Source organism: Chaetodon auriga, chromosome 8 (assembly GCF_051107435.1).
Source record: "Chaetodon auriga isolate fChaAug3 chromosome 8, fChaAug3.hap1, whole genome shotgun sequence".
NCBI lineage: Eukaryota > Metazoa > Chordata > Actinopteri > Chaetodontiformes > Chaetodontidae > Chaetodon > Chaetodon auriga.
This window is the reverse complement of record NC_135081.1, coordinates 21,239,241-21,265,737: the sequence shown is the minus strand read 5'-3', so window position 1 is coordinate 21,265,737 and position 26,497 is coordinate 21,239,241. Positions and strand designations below refer to the sequence as shown.

General features: G+C 43.0%; 1 protein-coding gene across 9 annotated transcripts in view; it reads right to left on the bottom strand.

Moving 5' to 3' along the window:
- Positions 1-26,497, bottom strand: part of syngap1b (synaptic Ras GTPase activating protein 1b) — a 136,183-nt gene that overhangs the window by 13,317 nt on the left and 96,369 nt on the right. For 6 of the 9 annotated variants that reach the window (XM_076736918.1, XM_076736916.1, XM_076736919.1 and 3 more), the window contains 15 exons: positions 23,389-23,542; positions 22,906-23,004; positions 19,161-19,400; positions 17,579-17,914; positions 17,343-17,487; positions 15,942-16,086; positions 15,532-15,768; positions 14,323-14,524; positions 13,714-13,916; positions 12,913-13,114; positions 11,943-12,536; positions 10,615-11,058; positions 10,137-10,310; positions 9,547-9,758; positions 4,089-4,161 (listed from right to left, as the gene is read on the bottom strand). In XM_076736918.1, coding sequence (XP_076593033.1) covers positions 4,089-4,161; positions 9,547-9,758; positions 10,137-10,310; positions 10,615-11,058; positions 11,943-12,536; positions 12,913-13,114; positions 13,714-13,916; positions 14,323-14,524; positions 15,532-15,768; positions 15,942-16,086; positions 17,343-17,487; positions 17,579-17,914; positions 19,161-19,400; positions 22,906-23,004; positions 23,389-23,542 — 3,460 coding nt within the window. Of the gene's footprint in view, positions 1-4,088; positions 4,162-5,342; positions 8,460-9,546; positions 9,759-10,136; positions 10,311-10,614; positions 11,059-11,942; positions 12,537-12,912; positions 13,115-13,713; positions 13,917-14,322; positions 14,525-15,531; positions 15,769-15,941; positions 16,087-17,342; positions 17,488-17,578; positions 17,915-19,160; positions 19,401-22,905; positions 23,005-23,388; positions 23,543-26,497 lie in introns of those variants that run through there. The other 3 variants (XM_076736917.1, XM_076736921.1, XM_076736920.1) reach the window with 3 other exon arrangements.

The following is a 26,497-nucleotide window of genomic DNA, read 5'->3' as shown; positions in this document are numbered from 1 at the left end:
TGCATGTGCGTCACTCTCACACTATTTTAGCAACAAAGCACCATGAGCTGCATGAAGATTAAAGCAGCATTCGGCATAATGGGATCTTATCACATTTCCTTCTGTGTATCAACTAGTGCTGTTCATACCTGTTTATGTTGCAGTCACACAAACTCCTGTTCAACATAATACAGCCCAACGGCCCCGTGAAGCAGGCTTTGTGAGGTTTACAATGTTTAGTTGTTGTCCAGGCTGAGTTAGCTGTAGTGATTAGCCATGTTAGCTGTGCAGCAGTCGGTCAGTTCACACCGAAATATCTTAATATAGACGTTCATGGTTCCCAGATGATTATCCTGAAGATTTTGGTGATCCAATGCCTCAGCTGTACTTTGTGTTTAATGTTAATTAGCAGTTGCATGCTAACGTGCGAAGCTAAGGTGGTGCTATGGAAGATGGTGTGATGTTTGTCATGTTGGCATGCAATCCGAAACAGGTGCACCTGGAATCTAATTCTACAAATACTATAATACTTGGTTAATAATACTAGTGTAGCCTTCTGTGCAGGAATGCAGTACATGCATGTCTAATACAAATGCATGTCCATTCATTAAAGAGAAAGTTGAGCAGCATTCAAACGTCTACATTATGAATGAAGCTTCAAAGCTTCAGCACAGCCCTGATGCTGACATTAGCATTTAGCTCGAAGCACCACTGTGCCTGAACCTCACAGAGGCGCTCGCATGGCTGTGAAGTCTCATTTGTGTTGAGCTGCATTATATGATACAGGTGCTTAACTTTATCACACCCATCCTCTGTTAGCTCCTGCAGGTTTTCACACAGTGATCTGCGTTTGTTGGGTTTTCTAATTCTTTAAACTGCAGTGGCTACGCTTTAACATAAGAATGTTAAAATACACTTTAATGTACATATTTTACATTGGAACAAATATTGAGTACAGGAGGCGCACGAGGCGTGTGATTTGATAAAACCTTCCAGTGATTAAGGTTGTGATTTCATTTTGCACGGTTTGATCTGCTGGAATGAAGGACTCCAGAAAGTCCTTCAAACACCACACTGAAGATAACCTCCAGCACAGTCTGAATGTTAAGCAGGTTCCTGCTGGCTGTGAGCTCTTCTGTAATCCAATAAACATTTTTGTCAAGGCAGTATAGCAGCTTAAATTGTCACTGGTAGATATAAAGCCATGTGTTGCTGCTTACTGCTGGTATTAACCCTTTAATGCTCGTCTTTATGGTTCCTCACAGACTTACAAGCTTGTTAAATGATTCATTTATTTTTGGCTCTTTTTTTCAGACTCGCTCAAGATTAATGAACATGTTTCCAACTCAAACTGATTGTTTCACCTGTTAATAGAGAAAGAACACACTTTGGCATCAGTAATTTGATGTAATAACTCACTTTCACTCATAAACAAACATAAAGACGCATCGCTCTTCTCAGCCTCATTCATCAGTGTAAATCATGTATTTACACTGATGATGATGCCTAAAGAGAAAGCATCATTTTTACAATGTTTCTATGAAATAAAATGAAGGATCGAGTTGAAGAAAAAGGAAAAAAAAGATGAAATTGGCATGAGGTGAAGCTAAGCACCTGTCAGCATAGAGATGGGACGCAATAATGTCATTTAACTAAAGACAAATTAGCTTTTAAGTCATAGTTATTTTGTTGAATGAATGTGAGATTCGACCTAAAATCATGATGTGAGCACAGTTCATGAGGCAACACATAGAATAAAATGAATCCCAAAATTGCAATGTAATGTATAACAGCAGCATAATGCTGTCCTGAGGCATTACCCCAAATGTTGTGTTGTGTCAAAGCCAGAATAAAAATCCTGCTTGAAGACTTTTTGCTCAGCAACAAAACAGGTAAAACACCTTTTTCTGCTGACAGTCAACAAGAGTCAACATGAATCACTGGTCTAGTGAAAGTCCTGAATCTTGTTATTAACAGTAAATATGAGCCTCATTTGGTTTATTTTTGTTATAACCTGCACTAAAATCCCACATACTTTTTTTCCTAATTGCCTACACTTAATGGCACGTAATTCACCGTCCTACGCTGCAAACTTCATCCATCTGGCACCCAGCTCGGCTTACAGACAGTATTTGCAAACATAAAAATGCAACATGGATCACAGCAGAGCTGAACAATTAGTTGATGAATCGATTAACCAACCAAGGGGAAATTCTGCTGCAAGTATTTTGATAATGGGTTAATTGTTTAGGTCATTTTTAAAAACAAAAATGCCAAAGATTTTGTGAATCATGTTTGAGAATTAGCTGACCTCTTTGTCTTACATTACAGCAAACTGAATGCATTTGGGCTTTGGACATATCTTTCTATGTTATATAACTGTATATATTTCTGTATTTTTCTAAATGTATAGTCCTGTGGGATTTGTCAGAATATACCATTGTCACATTAGTTGTAATAACGACAATCAGTGTGACGCTCTGGAGCCTCTGTCAGCTCCTCCCTTTGGGATTCTTTCATTATATTCATCATATCATTATCTTTTTTCCCATCCTTTTGATGGTTAACTAGAAATCTACCATGAGACATCGCTTTGATTTTTCAGGCAGGGAACTGACAGAAAATATATCAAGTGGGGCGACTGTTAGTGGAGCCACTCTTCTTTTTGAAGGCCAGGATTAGCACCAGCATGTGCAGCAATGCATTTATGAGGAAACCCCACACGCAGCGTCGGTAAGACGTAATTCCTGGTCTGTTTAATTCAGTTTTTACTGATGCATCTGAACATGTATGTGTATGTGAATCTGAAAATGTACGTATGTATGTCATGTACAGTATGGTTTGGTGCTGATCATGTAGCATTAGCAACGGCTAAACTTTAATACTGTACATGTTGCAGTTAAGACTAATGAAGACTAATGCACAAAACAAAAAAAACGTAATAATCAGTGCCCTAACAAAGGTTCAACTTCTATTCAACTGAGTCCTGCATTCAATAACCATAACGAAAAATGAAGAAGAAACTGAGCTGCTTTTATCTCGACTGGGCTACTAAGCGTCAAACATGGCAACACTGGTGAGCAGTGATGCAAAGTAACTCATACATTTACTCAAGTACTGTCCTTAGGAGCAATTTTGAGGTACTTGTACAGTACAAGTTGTACTTTATTTTAGTTTTTTCCATTTTCTGCTACTACTGCTATATCAGGTGGACACTTTGGACACAAATATATTTGGATGCTAATACTTCTGTACTTGTATTTAAGTCAATTTTTTCTTGTATACAGTATTTCTACACAGTGGTACTATTACATTTATTTAAGAAAATGATCTAAGTACTTCATCCAACACTGCTGAGGACAATCCTAAAGAATTATGAGGAAAAAAAAGGAGGATTTCAGTCTGAATATGAAGATCTGGACAAATATGAGAGTGAGCTGAGCAGTTGGTGTCATTAGCTCTTCCATTCTTAGCGTTTCTGTGTGTATATGTGTGTGTGTGCGTGTGTGTGCATGTGTGTGGGCTACATAAGCCTGACAGGATAAGAAAGGCGGTGGGTTGAGAGCATGAAATGAAAAGCACTAAAGAGGGAAGCTCCTGAAGACACAACAGCAGCACCCCCACCACCCCCACCAGGCAGCATTTGGGTCTCAGCTGTTCAATAACCTGAGTGCAAGTCTGGTTCTACATCATGTATGCAAATGAGTGTCAACCCCAACATGCTCAGCAGAAACATGTGACAGAAACAGCTACAGAACCGGCCAACACCATCATCATCATCATCACCATCACCATCACAGACCGAGAGAAGCTCACAAGCCCAGCGAGAGTCACACATCTCCCTCGCTTGAGCTGATGAATGCAAACAGCAACACTCTTTGGTCTTCAAAGCTCCCAGGTATGTTGTGCAGAGACAGACGGCAGTCAAACCCAAACACGGGGACAGGTCAGGGACAGGGCGAGACGATCAGAGGGACCACACACACACACACACACACACACACACAGCAGACAAAATAATAACAGTAGCAGGGGATAAAGAGAGGCAGAGGGGGGAGAGAAGACAGCCATCGTACGGACTCGACGAGAGAAGAAGCAGTCTCACAGACCTGATCAGCGAAAATCCTGGTTTTTGGCTCAATGATGGGTCCTCCCCTTAACTCATCCTCCACAGCCATGAGTCTTGGAAGCAGAGAGAGAGAGAGAGAGAGAGAGAGAGAGAGAGAGAGAGAGAGAGAGAGAGGGGGGCAGGGGGAGGGATTGACAGAAAGAGAGGGGGTATTATGAATTCAAGGTGATACTGGACAAGAAGTTGAGCAGGTGCAACTCCAACATCTGTCTCAACAACAGCACAGTGATAAGACGCTGTTACCTGGATCTCAAACTGAACGCCAGACCTGACGGGCGGCTCAAGCTTTTAAGCCCATGCAAATGTTGAGCAGCAGTAACTGAGCCGTGCTTTCTGAGGCACTGCCAATGTTCACTGGTGGAGCCTTTTTCTCTTCTTGCACCCCCATACCCCCCCCCCCCCCAACCCCGCCCCATGGGATTCGTCAAAGCATTTTTACCCAATTTAAGGTGTTTTCCAAGTGCAATTAGGGCCAACTGTGGACAATTACGCTCAGCTATGTGAAGTGAATGGTTCAGTAACAGATCGCCATCATCCCCTGGGAATTGCCCATCTTGCGTAACACGGACTGACCAAGGCACTGGTGGAAAATCCTTTGACTAATCATTTCAAAGATATGAGCGCGCTTACTGCTGCAGTTTCCATGAGCCACCAGACAGTGCAGGTTTCCCAGCTCTCCTGATTATCCAAGTGCCAGGGATTTACTCCAGATAAGGTCATTCGAGGATATTTCTCACACAAGGTTACCTTGCAGTTCCACAGCCAACTGGCTGAACTGTGAATATAGTTATGGCGGTGATAAAATGCCAAATGGAACTTAGTGTGAATAAAAAAAGTCCTCTTTTCATGGTAGATTTCACTGGATTGACTTTCCATACATATGATTTCCAAGAGTTTACAGCAGCAGCATAAACATCTTTGCAATTTGTGGACATGAAATGAGCTTGCTGGAATATTTCCCCTTTATAAGAGTGCACCAAGGAGCAGCTCTGCCAATGCCTGTAAATTTGTCCAGACGACCAGAACGAGTGTCACTCCAGTGTTCATTCGGCCACCGAGCCAATCAGATTGCCTGACGGGAACATTTAATTGCCACCATGTTTCAATGCAGAATAAACCCACCACCAGTCAAGTCATGTTGTGTCACTCGAAGCTACTTCCAGCACATTCATATCGTTTTATTCACAACACAGAGAGGCACATGTTTGACAATAAAGAACGAAAATCCACAAGGTGAAGTTTCAAACATAGGTGTTTGGATGTTTTATTCCATAAATAATGTACAGTGTTGAGAGTTATTTTACAAAAGAAGAGAATAGGAAAAGAAAAGAATCAATCACACCGTAAGCACAGACAGAAATATAAGCACTGTCCCAAAGAACAATGGAATGTAACATGAGTATACAGCATTAAGATTCTGACATGACTTCAAGAGGCAGACAATGATTCATGTGGGTGATATGTTACAAAAAAAAAAAAAAGTTAAGCTTTTCATATGCAGTTGTACTTCAAGTAGTGTGCTTTTGAGGTCAAGTCGTACATGTCGTCAAAACAATGTGTGTATCTACCAACATGAGGTCACAATGTCTGAATATTCTGCTACAGAGAAAAAAGGCCAGAGACAAAGGTGTCAAATAGGATGTAAAGTTAATGTAGAGTCAACGGAAATGAAAAAGAAAAAACAAAAAACAGACCTGGATCAAACAGCAGCTGCAAATACTTTCTTTTTATGCCAACAAGTGCAACGTAGAGTCCGAGCGTTTGACTGAAAACTTACCTCTCAGCGCCTGATTGGTTCTGCTGCCGCACACCCCCGCCCGTCTGCTTTGAACAGACTAAGAGCTATTTGCAACCATTTGACGCAGGTCTGTATAAAAGTGACTATAAACCCTTGGCTGTTGCTACAAGCCATGTCAATCAGACCAATATTGATCACACACACATCAAGCCAAAACTCATCACCACTATGAATTCATTTGCAAGATTTAAACAGAAGTTTTGCCGTAGTACAATCTATACAGCCTATCAATATATTCTTGCTACAGACACCAGAATATTATCAATATCTCTGGAGAGGAAAAAAGAAAATGAGATGGTTGCCCTTCTAATTATAATATTTAAATCATAGCGTAACTGCATAAGTTAAGGACAGTACTGTCTAGCTTTCTTTAACAACTACTCTGATCACCACGTCACCGGACACCACCAATGACGGACTGCAGGTCAAAAGTTATACCAAGCATATACAGCAAAATCATACAGATATGAGAAAATCTTCTTTTTTTTTGCTCTAATTAATAAATAATATCCATTGCAGTCTTTCATTTTAAAATGCAGAGAAATTCACAAACATCATACAGATAAGCCAAAAACAAGTTGGGAACTTAAGAACACACTGTGCAGAAGATACTGCTGTCAAAGAGTCACGTCATTGTTGTCATGTTGTCTCTGTGGTGTTTTGCACTTTACAGTATTCTAGGTCTTTATTTTCTCTCTTTAGATACTGTGGATGGCACCTGGTTAAAGATTTTGGCAGGAAGTTACTGTTTCTGTATGTACACAAGATGCATACAATATACCTCTGCAGGATCCTGCATGTGCGCCTGCACACACAGCACATGTCGACATATTGTATCTATTATTGCGCTTCTCCTGCTAAAAAGTTAGCTATTGCAAGGTTAAAATAATTATAATCTCACTCTCAATAGAATTCATATATATCTCATATATTATTATTGTTATGGCTCTTGCATCACAGACTTTAATATGCTATGGATTATAGTTAAAAATAGATTATTACTATGACAGGTACAATTAAGACCGTAGATTTCTTTTCCCCTGCTGCAAACTGGCTGCATCTCTCCAGCATAAATCTGCTGTTCAGATGGCAGCAAACAGCTTGGGGAAGATAAATAGTTTATATTTATAATTACCAAAAGGCATTAAAATATTTTTGACGACAAAAGGACAGCCTGTAGCCAACTAATGGGATCACTACCCTAAAGAAAAAATAGAGAAACAAGTGCTACAGGTAAAGTGGATTCAGTGTTTTCAGTGGATTTAACCTAGCACGACTAAAACTCAGTATTTGGCTTTGGTTTAAATTAGACTGTTGAGAACAAAAAGCGTATCTGGTCTAATGACGGATTTGCTCTGAGCTTAAAGTAAAGTTTATGCACAGAACATTAAGGCTTCTCTGAAAGAAAATCTCTGACACTGAAACACGACGCTGAGTGTTTTAGTTCTGCAGATGAAGAGATATTTTCAAGGCTACATGGGAGCCATGAATTCAGGATCACACACACTCCTTTTTGCAGAACCTGAGCTTGCATTTGCATCGTAATGTATTTGAATGTGAAAATCCAACTTAAAAAGTCAATTTGAGATGAACTAACATAAGGCTATGGTCACGCTTGTCATTTCACTAAGATTTTTGGAGCCCAATCAACCCAATGCGATGGCCTGAGACCATGTTTCTTGGCATCCACTCTTTGCATTACTCATGTCTGTGCGTCGAAATTAAAATGTGTCCAGACGGTGCACAAGCCTCGCAGTGCAACTCATGACATGAGTAAAATTGACTCGGAAGCATCCAGATCTGCTACTTAATTCGTTCTTGTGTGGTCAGATGCTAAAAATCACACAAGTTGCAAAGTGTAAGCCTCAGAGATATCAGTTTCCTGCATGCTATGCTTTCCGTGTGCAGCAGATTTACTGTATTCACTTTGAGCTGGTGCTCTGGGGGAGCAGTAATCAACGGTTTGGCTTTAAGTGCTCAGATGAAGCTTCTTTGTTACGTGGCATATTTCCTTTATGCCTCGTGCTTGAATCGCCATCATAGTCTGTGACTCTCTCACCTCGTCGTATTACACCATGGCATCGCATGAATGTAAAAAAGAGAGAGAGGCGTCGGTCCCCATGTTCACTCTGTAGAAAGATACGCCAGCAGTCCTTCAGCGAACATGGTTCACCTTGATTTAAAATGGAAGAGCTAAAATTAAACCTTGGTCTTCCATAGTCCTGTGCCTGAAGGTCCAAAACAATGCTCTGCGTTGCTTTAAAAAGTGCAGACATGTTTCTGAAGTTATCAAATTCTCAATCCTCTTGTGCTTTTTACAATGCAATCTCGTGGGAGAGTCAATTGAGAGTTAAGCTAAGAGGAATCATCTGACGTGATTCCGAGATCCAGTTAAGAGCTGTGTTCATAAAAATGGCTGATGGTAAGTGCAACAGCACGAGGGCATGGGAGGGTGTTTTACGGGTGGTTTTATATACAAGGTTAGGGCTTTAAAGATGCTTTCCCGTAAAAGACGAGCAGGACTGTCTCTGTCTTCATTCCATGTCTTCTTTCCTGGAGTGGGTTAGAAGTGGCAATATTCTCTGTCACAGACATCCACCCTTCAGTTGCAGACCACAGACTATTATAAGATGTGCACAAGAAAACATTGAACTCTTTTCCTTACAGAGCCTTTTTGTCTGAACTCGCTCCACAGTAAAGAATAAACAAAGCTAAATTTGGGCAGCGTTGCTAATGTGCAGTCACACTTAAAATGCTCAAAGAATCCACAGCAAACATTTGGTTTTCGTGCCTGACTACAACTGAGCTTCGATCAATACTCCACTCTTTTCCCATCAACTACTTAATTTTGTGGTCAATCAATGAAAACTAAAGACTGCACTCAAAAACTGCACCATTACAATTTCACACAAGCGCTCAATAAATTAGGACTCAGCTGGAGCTCTCCGCAGTCATCCAAATATGATGCTCTTGAACAACAAGTAAACCATGTTGTGAGGTTATGATAGCAGATTTGCTACAAGAAGAGCTGAGAGGATAATCAAAGACTCCTTTGTCCAGCTTAACTCAGTTAAAAAGAAACCAACCACCAAGGGAACATGCCCTACACGCTTATCAAAGAAGATCTCTGTCTCCCTTATAATAGCCTCACATTTAATTTGTCACTCATTACATGTGTGCAGCTTTGGCTTTCAATATACTGTACAGCTCACTGTCTTCCTCCCAGGGCTGTAGTGCTTAATGAAACTGGAACAACCTCCTACCCTCCAATATTCTTTGCAAGATAACAACCCCTGTAAATAGAGTCATATTCCAATGTGTAATATATGTATCTCAGGAAAAAACATCACTGCTTCAAGTTCGTGTTTCACTGTTGTAAAATAGAATCCAGTGAGCCAAAGTTGTACTTCTGCTTCCACTTACTGCTCAGAAGTAAGACAATACATTTTAATTAATGCTAGCAATCTTTATCTGAGAGAAAGTGACACTTTGTCCCACATATTTTAGAAGAAAACTCATATAGTCTATTCACCGGTAAACAAGGATAAAGTCAATGTGGCCCGCCAATGGCCTCCCTACAAAAACCACATGACGTCTTAGCTGTCTTTCGCCCTCCATCCCAACAACAGCCTCCATTTACCTGCTAATTATCCCTTTAATTTGGGAGTCTTTCTCCACTTGCTGTTGCCGTAGCCTCCTCTCACTGTCATCGAGCCGATTCTGGTACTGTAGGAGGATCTTATTGGTCTGCTGCTCCTGCGTGAGGAGCCTCCGCTCGTACTCCTCCAGCTTCTTATGGGACATCAGCAGGCGCTCCTTCAGGGAGTTGATCTCCTCCTCGTACTCCCGTACCTGAGGCGGACATACGGAGGGAATGCTAAATTAGAAATGTTTAGAGCGGGTTGGTGTTTGCATGCCTTGATTTCTCAGCAGGTGGTGGGTTTGAAAGCTCTTTATGTGCATCCATGGATTCACAAAAAGGTAGAAAACCACCTCCAAATACTCCAAAGTGGCTGCTGCGTGCAGGCTGATGTACAGCGAATATACCAAACACTGAAAAAGAGTTCCAAACACTTGGCTGATGGCTCTTGTTTCCCACACTGTTTGAGACCAGATCTGAGTGCCATCTGCTCAGCAGTGATCGACATGACTCAACGTTCCTCTGCGTTTTACAAGGCATGAATCAAAGGTGTTTTTCTCTAAAGGCCAGTTCTTAAAAGTGCTACCTACCCTGTCCATGCGTGACTCATCCATGCTCTTTGAGTACTCCTTCAGTTTGAACTCTTCACGGTCAATCCGCGAACTTTCAATGTCGGCCGACAGATGAGGCATGTTGGAGACCCAGGCCACTGTTCGCTCATTGGCTGGAGTCGGGGGATTGAGGGTGGATGGAGACTGGGAGACCTGGGAAGAAAGGCCAGCACACTGAATATGAGAACATGAGTTCTTAAGCGGATTCGGTTCAGTTTCATAACAACTTTGTGCATGAAAAAGTGCCTCAGAGCTGCGTAAGTTCATTCACTCCGAGCACGGCGTGGACCCCGGTGGGACTCAAGCCCTTATTTCTGACTGAATGTTAGTGCCGTGCTTGACTCAGTGAGCCACACATACAGAATTTAAAGCCACATACAGTCATTGACATCCTGCACACAGTGCTGCAGTGAGTGAATAAAGAGACTGAAATGAAGTCAGAGCGTGCAGATGTTACCTGTTTGCTCATGGTGGGTTTGAGCAGGTGCTGTTGCTGTGGCTGAGACTGTTGCTGTGGTGACTGCTGAGTGCTCTGACTCGTGGTTCCCTGTGGACTCTGGCTTTCCCTGACAGAGCTCTGCTGGTGGGGCAGGCCCGGGGCAGTGTTGTCCTTGACGGACAGCTGCCGGGACCCGTGCTGCCTGCCGCCGTAGCCGGACTCTGGTGACTGGAGGAGATTGCCGCTCTGCGGTCGTGTTTTAGCCGGAGCAGCGGGCACAGCGGCCGCGCTGACGGACAGCTGATGGGAGGTCTGGGACTTGACGCGCTGGGTGGGAGGCGGGGCAACAGAACTCTGGCGCATGGGTTGGACTGTGGAGGGGGGCGTGGTGGCCAGAGAGGAGTGGGAGGTTCCTGTCTGGGAGCTCATGCCCATCATTTGCTGTTGCTGCTGGAGGTTGTCCTTAGCAAGAAAACAGGTAAATAACAGTAAGTTAGCATTTTCAGCTCTTGTTTCAGCTCGTGGCCCTGCGTTAAAAAAGGCTGCTGAGGTTGGGTCTGTTGCTTCAGGTACAGGTGAGACAAGGGTTGCAACAAATTTTCACACACATTTTTTAAATGACACTAATATGGTGGAATTCAGTACAGTAGAAGTAAATGTACACGATATGATGTTTGTACTGTGAAACTGTCATACGGCTGCAACCCTCTGTGAGGCCATGAAATACAGTCCAGGAAGTACAGTTTGAGTGATGGATCGATGAGTTTGAAATCTTCGGAGTTGCATTTTTCTTCCCATATTTCCTGTCTGTCTACTGCCAGATGTCAAATATGGGTTGCAACTGGTGATTTTTTCACTCTTGATTAATCTGCTAATTGTCTGATTAATCTTTTGCTGTATGATATATCAGATCATGGTGAAAATGGTTGATCACAGCACATCTTCCCATTGCTTGGTTTGTCCAACCAACAGTCCGAAACTTAAACAGATTGAGTTTAACTGTGAATGTGGAACAAGAGAAGTAAATTTTTGGTTGAAAAATGATGATTAATTGACTTGATCTTACACATTTCAGCTGCTTATATCTGTGTTATTTTGTTGTATATTGAACATCTTTGGTTTTTGGGCGATTGGTTGAACAGAACAGGCAACCTGAGGATGTCACAATGGCCTCTTGGGAATTTATGATGGCCATTTCTCACTATTTCCTAACTAAAAATAATCAATCAATTAAACGATAATGAAGCACTAACTCTATCAGAATTAAAAAATAATTTAAAAGAGACATAAAAATCTGCACATGGTGGCTTGAGGACGTCATGAGAAGACAATGAAGACACATGTACCTGCACTTGCATGGACATCTGCCTGCGTCCATATTCAGCCCTGCTGTAGTCGTCACTGTAGCTGTGCGAGTGGATGATGCTGGGTTGGCCCAGGTGACCGTCCCTGGTCCTGAGGGTGGACAGGTCCTCACTGCGAGAGAACCCCCCATGGGCGAACTGTGGGATGTAGGCCTGGTGAGAGGGCTCAGGGTCTGGGGCCAGGAGCAGGGGGGCTGGGGGTTGAGCCCGGCTGTGCTGGTGATGGAGCTGTTGCTGTTGAGGCCCATCAGCAGTCGCCAGATGAAAGAGGGGATTCTGGAAGGAAAGCGGGTAGCGCATGGCGGCGGCCTGCTGTTGCTGCTGCTGGGATAGCGAGTCGGTGGTGGTGCCCATCTGGCTCAGCTGGCTCAGCCGAAGGCCGCCGGACATGCTGGAGCCGCCAGAGCCAGCTGACAACCTCCCACCGGCCCGCAGCTGGCTGCTCAGGCCCGACCCCAGGCCGCCACCGCCTCCGCTGCTCAGCCCTCCGAAGCTGCCCATGCCGGCGATGGAGGCCTGGGAGGAGTTGAGCATGTCCACCGACTGCAGGTTAGACACGCTGTTCATTCGGGAATCCTGGAGGTCCATCATAGATACGCTTTTATTGACACTGAGCACCTAAATAATTAGGGATATGAGAGGCTAGTGTGCCCCCTGTTATTATGTATGTTAGGTGGCCACGGATGATATGGGTGAGGGTGGTGCGGGTGTTTTTACCGCGAGGCCTGGATATCGGAATGCCTCAAAGTATTTCCCAGGAAATACCGCTAGGATGAGTTGCGTGGTGAATCAGTGGAAAAAAAGCAGATGTCATGATATACTACAGCCTCGATCACACGATGGCAGATTCTATTAAGTATGACTAACATGCACGTCATACTAACCTCACGCTGATAAAGATAAACCTAGTGAATGGGATGATGATTCCCCGAATCGGTATGATAAAACTCACCTTAGGGTCTGGTTCCGTGATGTCCGAGCTGCTCGTGCAGTAGGCTGGGCTGGATCGGGCCAGGGGAGGGCGTGATACGTAAAACATGTCTTTGGAGGACGCTCGATGGGGGTGGTCACGGTCCTGAAAACTCATCTGGGAGCGGGATGGCATGACCCCTCCGGTGGAGGTAGGGGAAGGCAAGCGAGTGATATCTATAGAGCTGGAGAACAGCAGGGAGTAAGGCCATCAATAGCCGAGGATAGAGCCGAAGAGGCAATTATAGCTGCGACGATTTGCTGATTCATCGATCACACAATAAAATGCTGTTCATCGATTGAAGTCATTTTTGAAGAGAAAATGCAAAAGTTGTGTGGCTGCAGCTTCTCAGATGTGAATATTTACTGGAAAAATGTGACTCCTGGTAACTCCAAATCGTTGTGTGTGTCTTCTTAGCCGGCTTGCTGATGTTAGCCTACATTCAGGACTTCTGCAGAGATGTTTGCAGGATTTACTGATCATCCAGCGGCTAAGCTAGCGATACAAACGATGTGACTTCAGTGTGTGGAGGATTTGGAGTTGTTTAAAGGCACACTGACTGAGCTTTAATCAATATTAAGCAACAAGTAATGAACAGCACTACCTTTGCTAACACTGAAGGCTTTTCAGTATCTCACCCAACTCAGTTTACAAGTAACACAGTTTTCCTAAACATTATCTTTCTTCATATATTTAAAATGACATAAAAACAGAGGAGTCAAAGTCTCTGATGCAGAAAACAGTTGATGATGAATGTAGCAGGGCTGTTGTGATACTGCCTACCTGTTCAGATCCCTCATCATGAGGTTTTGGAACTCGGATGAGATTCCCCTGTTGAAGCTCGGCCGCGACAGCAGCCTGTCTGTCTGTCTCTCCTGCACCCTGTCTGTCTGATGGCTGGGCTGCCTCTGGAGGTGGGGGTTACGCAAGGCCATACTGATGTCATTCAGGAGGCGAGGCAAAGGACCCAGTTTGATGATGGCATCCTGTGGTTGAAGGGAAAAGAATCTGTGCTGTGGATTTTAAAAAGATGTTCTATTTTTGAGTTATCTAATGTGAGAGATTCATTCAAATGCCACATTTCCACCTCCACTCACCTGGTGCTTGTGAGTTAGTGACAGCTCAAGTCTGATTAATGATTTACAGCCAGATTTAGCAAAAAGGTTTGAGGTGAAAGAACAGGGAGACATTTCTGAGGCCAAATTGTTGAAATTCAATGCTGAAATGACATCTGCAGTCTGAGTTTGATTTAGTTTGACTTCACAATAAAAAACATGCAGTTGTATACTTGGGGTGGACACAAAAACACGGCATCCTGCATAATATAATGCTATTCAATACAACGACTAAACAACAAGTAAATCTGATTTTGTTGCATTTTATTTGTTTTACCTTGCTGAGCTGAGCCATGACCTCCCAGAGGAGACTGTGCAGTATGGACAGCTCCCTGCCGAGGTCAATGTATCCCTCAAAGCCGCCTGCATTGCTGACACTGTCCAGGTTGGAGATCTCATACAGGAACTGCTGCATGGAGCCCCACTCCATCTCTAAAAACTCATTCATGAAACACATGTACTCTTCTTTATTGCCAAACCTGCAGGTGGGAAAGAAGGAAGGCGAGATAAGCAGGTGGAAGGGATGAAAGAGAAGGGAAAGTGAAAGAGAAAAGGTAGAAAAAGCGAGTGAGCAACACGTGAGGTGAAATCAAATGTCATCCGGAGTGACTACCTACGATAACCCTTGAACATAAATATCCACTGCTGTCTTGTCAAGACCAAAACATTCAATACATTTTAGTGTAAATCCATGAATGTAAACAAATGTTTAAAATGAAACCTGCAACCTTTAACACATCACTCACTTTATGGTTATGAGTCAAATACACCAAATTGAGACAAATTTGACTTATAGCATAAAGGTTTGTGTATAAAACCTATTTGTGGTCCAACAACTTGTAGCTACACTGATTTTTTTGTTGGCAAAACATGAAGCATTTCAACATTTCTCACAGAATATGAAGGAGACATCTATCTATGGAGTGTCATTTTTCATCGCTTCAGAATGAAAGGGCTAAACTGCCTGTCAACGAACGAGTTTGCAGTACCCCAGGGTTCAGCCCTCGGCCCACTAATGTTCACCACTTTCATCAGTATACCAGGAGACAAATACAAATGTGGCAAATGTTTAATTCTGCCTATATGCAGACGACAGTGTCATTAACTATTGTGTCCACTGAGCTCAGTCAAGCTTGTGCCTATCGAGAACCTTTTTGCGTCTTATGATGAAGCAAATATAGTTTTGAAAGGAGGTAAACTAAGATTATGTTATCATATTCCAAAATGACACCAGATATCATTATAATGTGCACGTCAGGGAAGGAAGACTGAACATATTCTGATGTAAAAATAATTGATGGCAAGCTTTACTTTTAACACAGGAACTGGAAATTAAGATTTGAGGTATACTTTCTTGTAATCAAAGAGGATGTTTGATTAATTCTGGGTTTTGCCTGAATGCTTGCTGTTTATGCATGTTAGATAACGTCTTGCACACAGTATTGTACGAGTGTACAGGCTGTAAACAAAGTGAAGTAAAACTGACTTGGAGAAGTTAGCCAGGTTTTGCACTACTTTGGCGATGAGGGTGAGCGTGCGTGACGTCTGCTCGTCGGGATACTCCTGTGTGAGATTGAAGAGCGATGGGGACATGATGGCGGGACACAGGAAGCGCAGGAAGAGGGAACCACTGATGAGACGGTCTGCGATGTCTTCCCGACCTCTCTCAGCACAGCGCACTCTCCAGGAGGCAAAAACTTCCTTTAGCTCTCGAGGGAAAACACTGCGAAGAGGATACACCGCAGGATCAGAAACAAACCGTGGAGAGTTTCTTCAGTTCCCTGTGAAAGAATCTGAACTCTCATGTATCTTTAAAATAGCAGAGCAGAATAAACACACTCAAAACAAAGGATTTCTTTTTTTTTCTTTTTTTTTGTTGCATTTCAAACTACCCACCAATGGGAGTTAACGATCTTGCAGAGTGCCAGTTCACAGCACATGCGGAGATTGGCTTGGTGGTCTGGGAGTACAGAGGGTGGTATTCTCATGGGGTCCACTTCACAATTTTCCTCTGACTCATACAAGGCCCTTATGAACTCTCCTACAAATGACATTTCATTAGTGGCAGAAAAATGGTAAAAGCTATCATCAGTTCAGTTTTGTTAATACACAAAGCAAAGACAAGAAAAACCATTTGTACAAAAAGAAATCTTTTATAGGAGAGTAAGAGAATTTTCCATCAGCAGAAAATTCAACAGACTAAATGCAGTTTTTGGGTAAAGCTGGAAAACCTGGGTGGCGGGCTAATTAGCCAAAAAGCTAACTACTGCAGCTAGAAGGCAAACCTTAAAGGAACTGCAGTTATTCACAAGCCTAAACTCACTATTAACCAGAAAAATACTCATATCAAAAGTTAACTCTCAGTAACAAAGGAACAGTTTACAGTTTACAGATTCGACATCTAACAACTACTTGAAATTAAATGAGGACAGAAAGACTTTTTTTCCACTGAAGAAATGTTGTTAGAGTCCTGATGCACAGATATTGATTCGTGTGTTGGTGTTTTCTTGCCAGGATTATTGCAATGCTCTTTTAACTGGATTACCAAAAAATCAGTGAACACACTTCAGCGTCTCAAAAAGCAGCTGCCAGAGATCTAACAAATACGGTGAAAGAGAGCATATTACGCCCATCTTAGCATCTTTGCATTGGCTTCCTGTCTCCGTTGAATTGATTTTAAAGTTGTATTATTGTTTACAAAGCTCTAAATGGTGCAGCACCTCTGTATTTTGCTGACTGTCTCTCCCTTGACTATCAAACAGTGCAGCATTGAATGTACCAGCAGTTAAAGAAGTATGGAGACGGTGAGACTTAATCTCACTGTGGACCAAAAGTGTGGAACAACCTGCCATTAAATATCTGCCACACAACGTCTGTATAATACTTCCAAACTAAAATATAATTGTTGAGATTTTACAGTATTTGTACTTGTGAAAACATTCATTAAGAAGCTGCACTAATGAGTACGACATATTATAGGGAAGCTGTATTTTGATCCGATAGACTTCAAGACTTGAGCTGAACTTAAGCTACACATTCACATAAAAACAATAATATTACAATCTATCTACTCACAATCACGATCAACAAATAGCGGAAAAAACTAAAATTCCCCCACAAAACCAAACAATCTCTTCAAAACAGATTCAGACAAACAATGAGGCAGGCTGAGAGAATGTGGGTAACAGCATCTAAGGGAGGATTTTTCCTTTAATTAAAAGCATCGTCTGAGTTTGAACTTCATTTGGGTGTGTATGCTGCACAGTTAATTTATACACTGACGCTGTTCAGGCTCACCTATAGCATCCTTGAGGTACTTATGTCCGATCAGTTTGAGGTACTCTTCTATGGCTTTGGTGGCCAGAGTGTTCTCTCTGAAGATAAGGTGTTCTCGGTCGATGAATCTGTCTACCTCGCACATCGCCATGTCCGACAGGAAGTCCTGGAGAGGAGCAGGGCTGAATTACTGCTCTTTATTACACGCAGTGTTTAGCTTTGTATTGTACCGATAAGTCACATAGAGGTGTCCCTACCTTAGCTTTCCCCGTGCTCTGCAGTATATGCACCAGTGCACAGGCCACCTCCTCTTTGCTCTTGACACTCAGCACGGGTTCCAGCACAGCACACATGGTGCGGTAGTTATTGGTGACGTACTCTGCAAACTCCTTGTACAGCTCCATGGGCAGGATGTTCATGGTCTGGAAGCGGGATTTGAGGCGTAGGGATGCGTTGATGATCTTCCCCCCTCCGACACCGGCTCCCTTGGTGAGGACGCTGGGCTGGATGACCGGGTACCACTGCTCCACAAACTGACGTCCCGTGATGCTTGAGATGGGGATGCTTACAAGTCCTAAGTATGTGCTCTTTTCCTTGGAGAACAAAAGAGGCGCATGTGTCAAAGAAAGGTTGTCTCTCATACCATCTGAATGAAATCTATAAAAATAATCTGAAATATAAAAAACAAAGTTCATTTAAAGCTTCAGCGCTGAATAAATAATGAGCAGCAAGACTACCACTGGATCCCTGGAGGGTAGTCTGAAGCTGGAAATTAGATGTTTTGTCATAGTGGTGCTACTCTTGTACTAAAATGAGAATAGAAATTATCGTTATTTGTGGTGCACTATTCTCTTCTTTTTATTTTTAAAAATGACAAAACCTAAAAGGGCAGAATAGCACAAAATGGCCGTAATGCTGTGTATCTGCAGGGGGCTGATAGGACTGCTGATCCATGGCAGTGACTCAATGATTACCTCATCAGTTACGATTGTTTCTGGCTTTTCTTTCTTTCTTTTGAGGCTGCGTTCTGTGTTAGAACTTGACTCACTGCAGTCTGAAGACACTATGGATGTTGTATAACTATAGCTCTTCTGCTATGAAGCCAATAAAGGCAGTGCCGCCACAGATGAGACCCCATTTTGCTGTTGGCTATTTTATTATAAAGCCACTGAATGACAATGCAGGAACTTTGCTTCATGTTGCCGCCTCACATTATTTTCTCATCTGCGGTTTTGTTGAAATGATGCTTTAATGAGCCAAACTGCTTATTTATGCTGTTAAAATGGTGGAAGGAAAAGGGGGCTGTGCCAGGGCTGATTAAGATTTTAACTCATAGCTTTAAAATTCACTTTCAGGAATGTCAAGCGGATACGGTGAACTTGTCAGCAAACACTTCCTTATTTACACATCCAGCAGTCACAGAGCAGCATCATCATTCATTTGGAGTCGTATTTCTGGCCACCTGATGAATTTAAGTCCAATACTCACTCTCTTTTAGCTCTGTTTTTGGTCTCTACGAACTCCTGAGGGAAATATCTGGCTCTTTAGCTGCTAGCTAAGATGGCTAAACAATGAGCTGAAACTATAAAGCCAAATGCAGATTCAGGTGATGATTCTCTGTAGGTCCTTTCACACTCTGTTATGAATAATTTCCTTTTGAAATTAGTGATTATAGCCACTTTAGATTTCACTTTTTGGTATATTTGAATTATTGCATAAAATCACAGCAATCTTAAGCAACAGAAAGCTAAAATAAACACATCACTACAGTGCTTCTGTCTTTTTCTTGTAACAGGTCATTCTCAGCCCTCCACGCTGCCCTAAAGAGCTCTTTGTTACCTTGCGTCTCTTCTTGTCTGTCTCCTTGTATAGATGAAGGCGTAGGTTGCGGACAGCTGGCAGGTTGTTGAATTCAAAGTGCTCGCCCCAGAAAACGGTGTCGGTGCGGGGCTTGCTGGTGGTGCGTGCGTACAGCATGTCGTCCAGACAAAGTTCGCAGTAGTAGCGTTTCTTGGCTGGAAGCTCGCGAGCCTCGATGATCCACAGCTTGAGCACATTGTCCACCCTCCGGCTGTTGTCCTGCGTGGAGATGAAGCCGGGTCAAAGGAGGTAAACTAATAATAGAGTCACGAAAAAAGCTTTACAAGGAATGATGATACAATGCAGGGGGAAAGATGACAAACAGCAAAGAAAAAAGTTCAGAGATATGGAAACGGAGAGTGTGTGTGAATAAAGTGCGACAGCAGGTCGGCCTGCAGGAGAACAGAGTAAATGACAGGAGAGAAATGGCTGGTGGCATGGCGGTTGAGCTACTGTGGATTGTAGGCTGGACTTGATAAATTGCTCTCAACTCTGACTTGAATACAGAGACAGAACACAGCATGACGGCGACGCAGGAAAGAAAGACAACAGAGGATGTGAAGGATAAGAGGAGGGAAGTGGAGATCCTGCATGAAGAAAGTCGCCACTTAAATGCAGAAAGACACAAACGACACAATGCACGTGTGCTGCAGAGACGAGGGACAAACAATGGTGGTAATGTTTCTGTAGACAGCTACACTTCCTAATCATGATCACAAAGCCCAAGCTATATTTGACATCCCCCATGGGAGGGGAGAGCGCCGTGTTGATTGCACAGTGATGTTTCAGTGAACGGGGGCTGAGTCATTTCAACTGGGCTCAAATGCCATCGCTGTTAGCCCCCTGTTTGCTTCAGACTATTTAAGTCCTAATTTAGGCGGCTCAATACGTGAGCATCCACAGTTCTTAAGTTCTCCATTTGTATGCTCTTTGATAACCGGCGCCAAACACACGGCATAATTAATTCCAAACCTCTGAGTTTAAATGTGCTGGGCATCTGGTGGCTCAGTTTGCTAGTGCACATACAGTGCAGCAGCACCAGCATGGGCTCCAGCTCTCCGTTTTGATATCGTGTTACATCTTCCATGGTTCCTGTCATGTTTTACTATCTAAAAAGTAATAAAACACTGATATTCAACTTGAAGTGGCTGCTCTCCTTTTTGGAAAGAAAAGAAAAAACAATCGAAGCTCAAAGAGGGAATCAAAAGGCTCCAGAAAGTTAAGAAGCATAATGATAATCCTGGTCTCTGCAGTGAGTCTTATCTCTGCCGATGCATCTGGTCTGAGATGCACGGTGCATGTTGTTTAGGGGTAGGAGGGGGATGATTTTGGAGAGAGCCCCCGTGTGGAGTCCTTGGAGCTCCATGACTCAGCCAGGACCCCCGCGGCCCGAGCATCTGGACGAGCCATTCAACTCGGGTGATGTTTCATCTCAGTCTGCCTTAATAACTTCTAGTCCCTGGATGCCTTCAAAGCTGCATATCTTGCATGCCTGTTCACTTTTTTAATAACAGAGAGGGGAGATACGGGACAATTTTACAGAACTATGAAATCTGGGTGAAAATTAGGATATTGGTTTTACGCTGAGCCAATATGAAGGGCTGACATTTGTTTTTTTTAAGCTGTGAGGATGGAAATAAAATCACAGCACTTTAAAGCTGCACAAGGAGAGATTATTATGTGAAAATACACCATCATATCTGATTAAATCATACAACAGAGCTGCAGTAAAGAAGAGGATCCCATCTGCACTAATTAACTTCAATCTGGTGTCAGATATGGACACAGTGACATTGGGCCTCATGCAAGAACATTTTCATATTCCTGTTCTTAACTCTTTCCTGAACAAAAACTAAAAACTATTAATAGCCACCAGAGCAGCCCTGTGCTGTTAGAGAAATGAAGAGGGGACGATTCAACATGAGCGTCCTCTGTCCACGACGGCGGTCAAGGGGACGTGACGGTCACAGAGATGTTAGACAGCTTACAGTGGGTCATGTTACACAGTCAGGTGCAACAGAGGTTCAAACTGGACGACAAGCTGCAGCTCAGAGAAGTTTCCCACTGAACCGTACGTTACTGTGCCAAAATACACCAATAAGAATCCTAAAATCTTCAAATCTTTTTGGTAAACTGGCATAATTACAATGATATGGTTATCAGAATATTTATTTTGCATCAAATCAAGTTAAATGTCATTTTAGTTACTTTTGGCATCATATTTAAAGGTATAATGTGTAAGAAATGGCCACCTGTTGAAGGTCCAGAGTAACTGCTGCTCACTGCCCTCTTTGCTGTCGCTGTCTATGGTTATAGCAACTCATTAGCTCAGTTAGCCGTGCAGCTAGCAGCCCTCTAAGATGACTGGAGCACTGGGGGACGGTTGGCATTTACATGGCAGGCAACAGAACTGGGTTCAGCAGTCCCCCATCGAACACGGCTGGACCGGTGCCGAACGGACCGAGGGAGGCCAGTTTGACGACAGGAAACACAGCACCGAGGTGATTTACAGTGGCTCCGACCAGGACTCAGCAGGGCGGGACAAGAGAGCCGTGAAGCAGTAGAGCAGCGAGAGGAAGGTCGAAACACAGCCTGCTGAGACCGAATATTTTCACTTCGAACTCTGTAAATTAGGGTTTATTTCAAGTAAACTGGAGCTGGTGATTGTTGGAGCAGCGAAAAGACAAACCAAGATATTTTTGGGTGAGTTTCATTTTGTTTCTGTCGAGTTTGAATGAAGCGTGTTTCACAGTGAGTTAAACAAACAGCAATTATGCTCATCTTAGTTCAGTCAGGTGTACAGTTTCCTGTTTAGTATGGAAGCAATATATGCTTTCTAGTTTATTTGTTTATTTAAGAGAGCTTGTGAAATCTCCCAGTTGACACTACGGGGGCTAGATTTTTTGGACTGTCGCCTCTCGAGGTATGAAGTGCTATTATAAGACAGGATGGGCTGCAGCTAGCTGGTTAGCATGCTAACCTTAGTCAATATCTGCAACACTATACATAAAAGCCTTCGGCATAACATGAGAACTGTTGGTTTTTTTAGTTCCTTTTTGAATGATTTAAATGAGTCTGGCCATATTTTGCACACTGCACCTTGAAGTAAATACATATTTCATTTTCATTAATTTTAGTATTTAAACTCAAAATTCCTTCAGATTAATATATTATGACTTCAGGTCAAATTAGTGTTTTTTCCCCTGTCAAGAGAGGCAGACTGTACATGACTCATGTGACAGGTGAATAAGGGAAAAAAACCTCATAGATTGCTCGTATGCGGCACTAAAGAACAAATATGTTGTACAAGAGGTTCTTGCATGAGGCGCACAGTTAGAAAGGACCTGGATCTTTTGTCTCTCTAGCATCCTGTTGCATCAAGGATCACTGACACGCTGGGTTGGGAAAACATGAGCCTGCTGTGTCTAATTTACTGACATCACATTACCTGATTTGTGGACATCAGTGCTTTTCAAAGCAGCAGTTTGGATCCTCCACCCTGCAACATCACCTCGTGCAGCTTTAATATTTGCTTGGAGAAGCGGCTAAATTGTTCAACACAGACACACACAGACACGAGGATGGAGTTCACACAGAGAAATGAAGCGGTGCGCTCTTATTGAAAACAGACAGCAACGGGAGACGGGGAGGAGAGAGAGAGACACACAGACAGAGGGATCATCCGTTTTTTCTTCCTCTACCGCATCCCTTTCTCTCCCCTCACCTTGTTGGGCTTGACAGCTCTCTGCAGGTTCTCGATCCATTTGTCTCTCTCTGCAGCTGAGCGACACGCAAAGCACTTGGTTCCCGATGCCGTAGTCACCTGAGGTTATAGCCAATGGTAAATTCAACAACCACAGCCATTAGTAACTATGGAGACTGCAGCTAAGCTGCCAAAACAATGTCTTGTATTCACTCTCAACCTCTGTCATGTTCCACTAATGGAAAGGTGATGGAAAAAGCTGACAGACTCCTGCAGCAAATTATGTAGGAACAAGGGCTCATTTCAGTGTCCTTGTTTCTTTCATTTGTTTCACATGTAAAAAAAAAAAAAAAAGGTATATTTTCAGTTCACATCAGTCTCTTTCACATCACTGTCACTTGCCAGGCTGGAACAACATTTTTGGTGCTATTTACTGCTCCGTGCACTGCACTTTGTGTGTGAGTGTGCTGTTGTTCTGTCCTCACTGTGCCGCTCAGTTCTCACCTCAAAGCAGTACTCCTGTCCCAGGATGCTCGAGTGGACAGGTTTGATGATGGCGTCCTCGTCCAGCGTGAGGTCCAGCGCCTCGGCAGCGCTGCTGGGAGACAGCAAGGACTCATGGGAGTGGGACTCTTTGAAGCTCTGCATCAAACGGGTCCTAGGGGGAGCGATAGTTGTGGTTAGATGTGGAGAGGGGAGGGTCTTTGATTGAAGGTGGCATTAAGCTCCAGCTCTGTGTACAAGAAACTAAAGGAAATTTCTGTTTGTTAATGTATGAAAATTATGTTAATCATAAACCTCAGTGCCTATTTTTTTTTAACAAGCCCACAGTCTCTTTTCATATTTATCTTTGTGTGCTAACAAACAGCCGTATAAGTGCGGCACAATGTATTGAAATATTGTAATTAAGGAGATATAAACAAACTCCGATATCTATATTATGAATATTTAGTGCCAAGAAAATGGTAACACAAGATGTGTCTGTTTGCAAGGTTGAATATCAGCAAAATAACACAAAATATTCCACAGACAACATGGTGAAAACGTCCAATATTCGTACTACAGCCTGCACGTGGAAAGGCAGGAGAAACCTCCTGGCACAAAAAACACACATTTCTATCCAAACCACACGCTTATGTTTCCTTTTAAGACAAATCCTGACATATATTTACATTTCACTTGATCCTGCTACGATGTTGCCTACACTGACTTCCTAGTATTTCTGACTTTTGAACATTTTAGCTGTTCTGGCTGTCGACAGCAAGTAATTACCATTTAGTCAAAGCTATTATCGCTTTCATCGCTAAGAGGCAAAGAAAGACGAAGCGTAGATGGTAGACTTCAGGCAAAGAAAAATAATGAAAATGTTCTGAATTATTTAGCAGGCAGCTGTAAAGTGGACAGACTGATCAAACTTCTAATGCCACAAGGTTCATTAGTTGAGTTTTTAAGAAAAGAATAGCAAACTGAGCCACATTCATGAGTCAGCACTCATAGAAATGCTCATTATAACCTTGTTCGCATCATCTCAGCAATAACACCCAATCAATAGGATATTCTTTCACAATGCATTACAGTTTTTTTTAGTATTTAGGCAGCTGTCTGTACAGATGTATGCAGTCTTTTTCCTCCAGGCAAAACATTTTAAACTCTACACACAATATCTTAAGATGATTCTCTCTAATATCCTCAATCCTGAGACACATATGCAAAGGGTTCGCACTGACGAGTGAACTGGGCTTCTGCTAAAGCCCGTCCATCGTGCTCACCTACACACTTCCTCCCACACACAGATGTATGCATGTAAAATCAGGGACCAGCTCGGCGGACGGTCACACAGTCACTAAGACGGACGCATGATGACACAGTGAGTCTGACCGGAGAGCGAGGAGGGACGGTGACGAGAAGGAAAGACAGAAAAGATACTGAGATGATGTCCTCTGTGCTGCATCCGACTCCCAGCTTCTCCCCTGCGCTGCTGTCTACGTTCAATCATAACGTTCATCAGACAGAGCACTGATTACATGTAGGGGGACCGTGAGGGAGAGAAAACAGAGAGAGAGAGAGAGAGAGAGAGAGAGAGAGAGAGAGAGAGAGAGAGATAAAAATAGACCCAAAGGAATGAGTCAGATTGAGGGGAATACAGAGAAGAGAGAAAGAAAGAGTGGGGGAGGTCACGAGTGGATGTAAGAGAGAGGAAGACTGAGAGAGGAAGGGGTGAGGGGTGGGGGATCGAGAGAGAAGACCTCTCAGAGGAAACCACGTTGATTATGTAAACAGCGGATCCTTTGGAGAGGAAGAAAGTGAGAGCCTGGATTAGAGGGAGGAGGATGTGTGAGGGTCGGGGGGGATAGAGGGATTGAGAAGACAGCAAGAGCGCTGGAGGTAAAAGGAGGTCTATGCAGGGTCTCAGCGGGGAGCTGAAGAGCAGGAAGAGTGGAACATGAAACGACAACACACACGCGCACGCACGCACGCACGCACGCACGCACGCACGCACGCACGCACGCACCTTGCAAATGTAATTTACCACATCTTGACCGAGGAGCCAAAAATCAGAGAAGACACGACTAGAAGCAAAGATTCAATCAGCAGATACAGAACTTCACGATGGTTCGCGCATCGCTGCAGCCACAGTCAGACATTTAACTGAACTAATCAGCTGTTTAAGAGGAGCTGGGGCGATTACTCAAGCAGCCCATCGACGGAAAATCCATCTGCAACACCTTTTGAAGCCCTTTAATCAAACAGAGACGTCAAACATTTGCTAATATTTGCTAAATATGTTTGATTTTTGGGGCTCTCGGTCGGAGTCAGACATTCAGAGACGAGCTTGTGACGGACATTTTCCAAAATTTTGTTTCACATTTCAAAGATTAAACAATTAATCAAAAGAAACGTTTCAGCTCTTATAAAATCTGACCAATGTTCCAGTGATGCGAGGCTACCTGAAGGCTAAAAAGAGTCCAAATAGCTTTGACAGAGAATGCATCGCCACAAAAGGTTGATAACTGACCATCCGATTTTTAGCAAACATACCAAACGTCTGCAACTTCAAATATGAGAATCTGCTGCTATTTTGACTGCAAACTGAATTATCTTTGGGTTTGACGACATCACCTCTGGCATTGGAAAATGATTACAAGCCTTTTATTGGCTAAACAATGAATCTATTAATTGAAAAAGCACTCAAGAGATCAATCAATACTGAAAATATACAGAAGATTCTGCTTTGGAGGACAGGCAGCACTTTGAATTGCATTTAGTTCATCACTGGATACTGAGGCTCTGCTGAAAAACAGGCTGAGATAAACAGTGTATTTATGTAAGAGGTAGGAGCTGCATGACAGGGTGACCTACAGAACTGTGAGGAAACTCTGGGACACATTAGGAATTGGCACGAACAATCAGTTAAAAGTAATTACTGAAAAAAGAAAACATGCATAAATATATATCACAGCAAATTTTAGAGCCTGTTTGGGAGCTCGGAGGCACATTTATGTCTGCATGAATTTCAGTCCATGCTGAAAAGAGGTTTGTGTTCTCAGCAAACTCTCCCTGGATGAATAAAAAATAAAAAAAAAGGGGTGAATAATAATGAACAAAGCTGCAG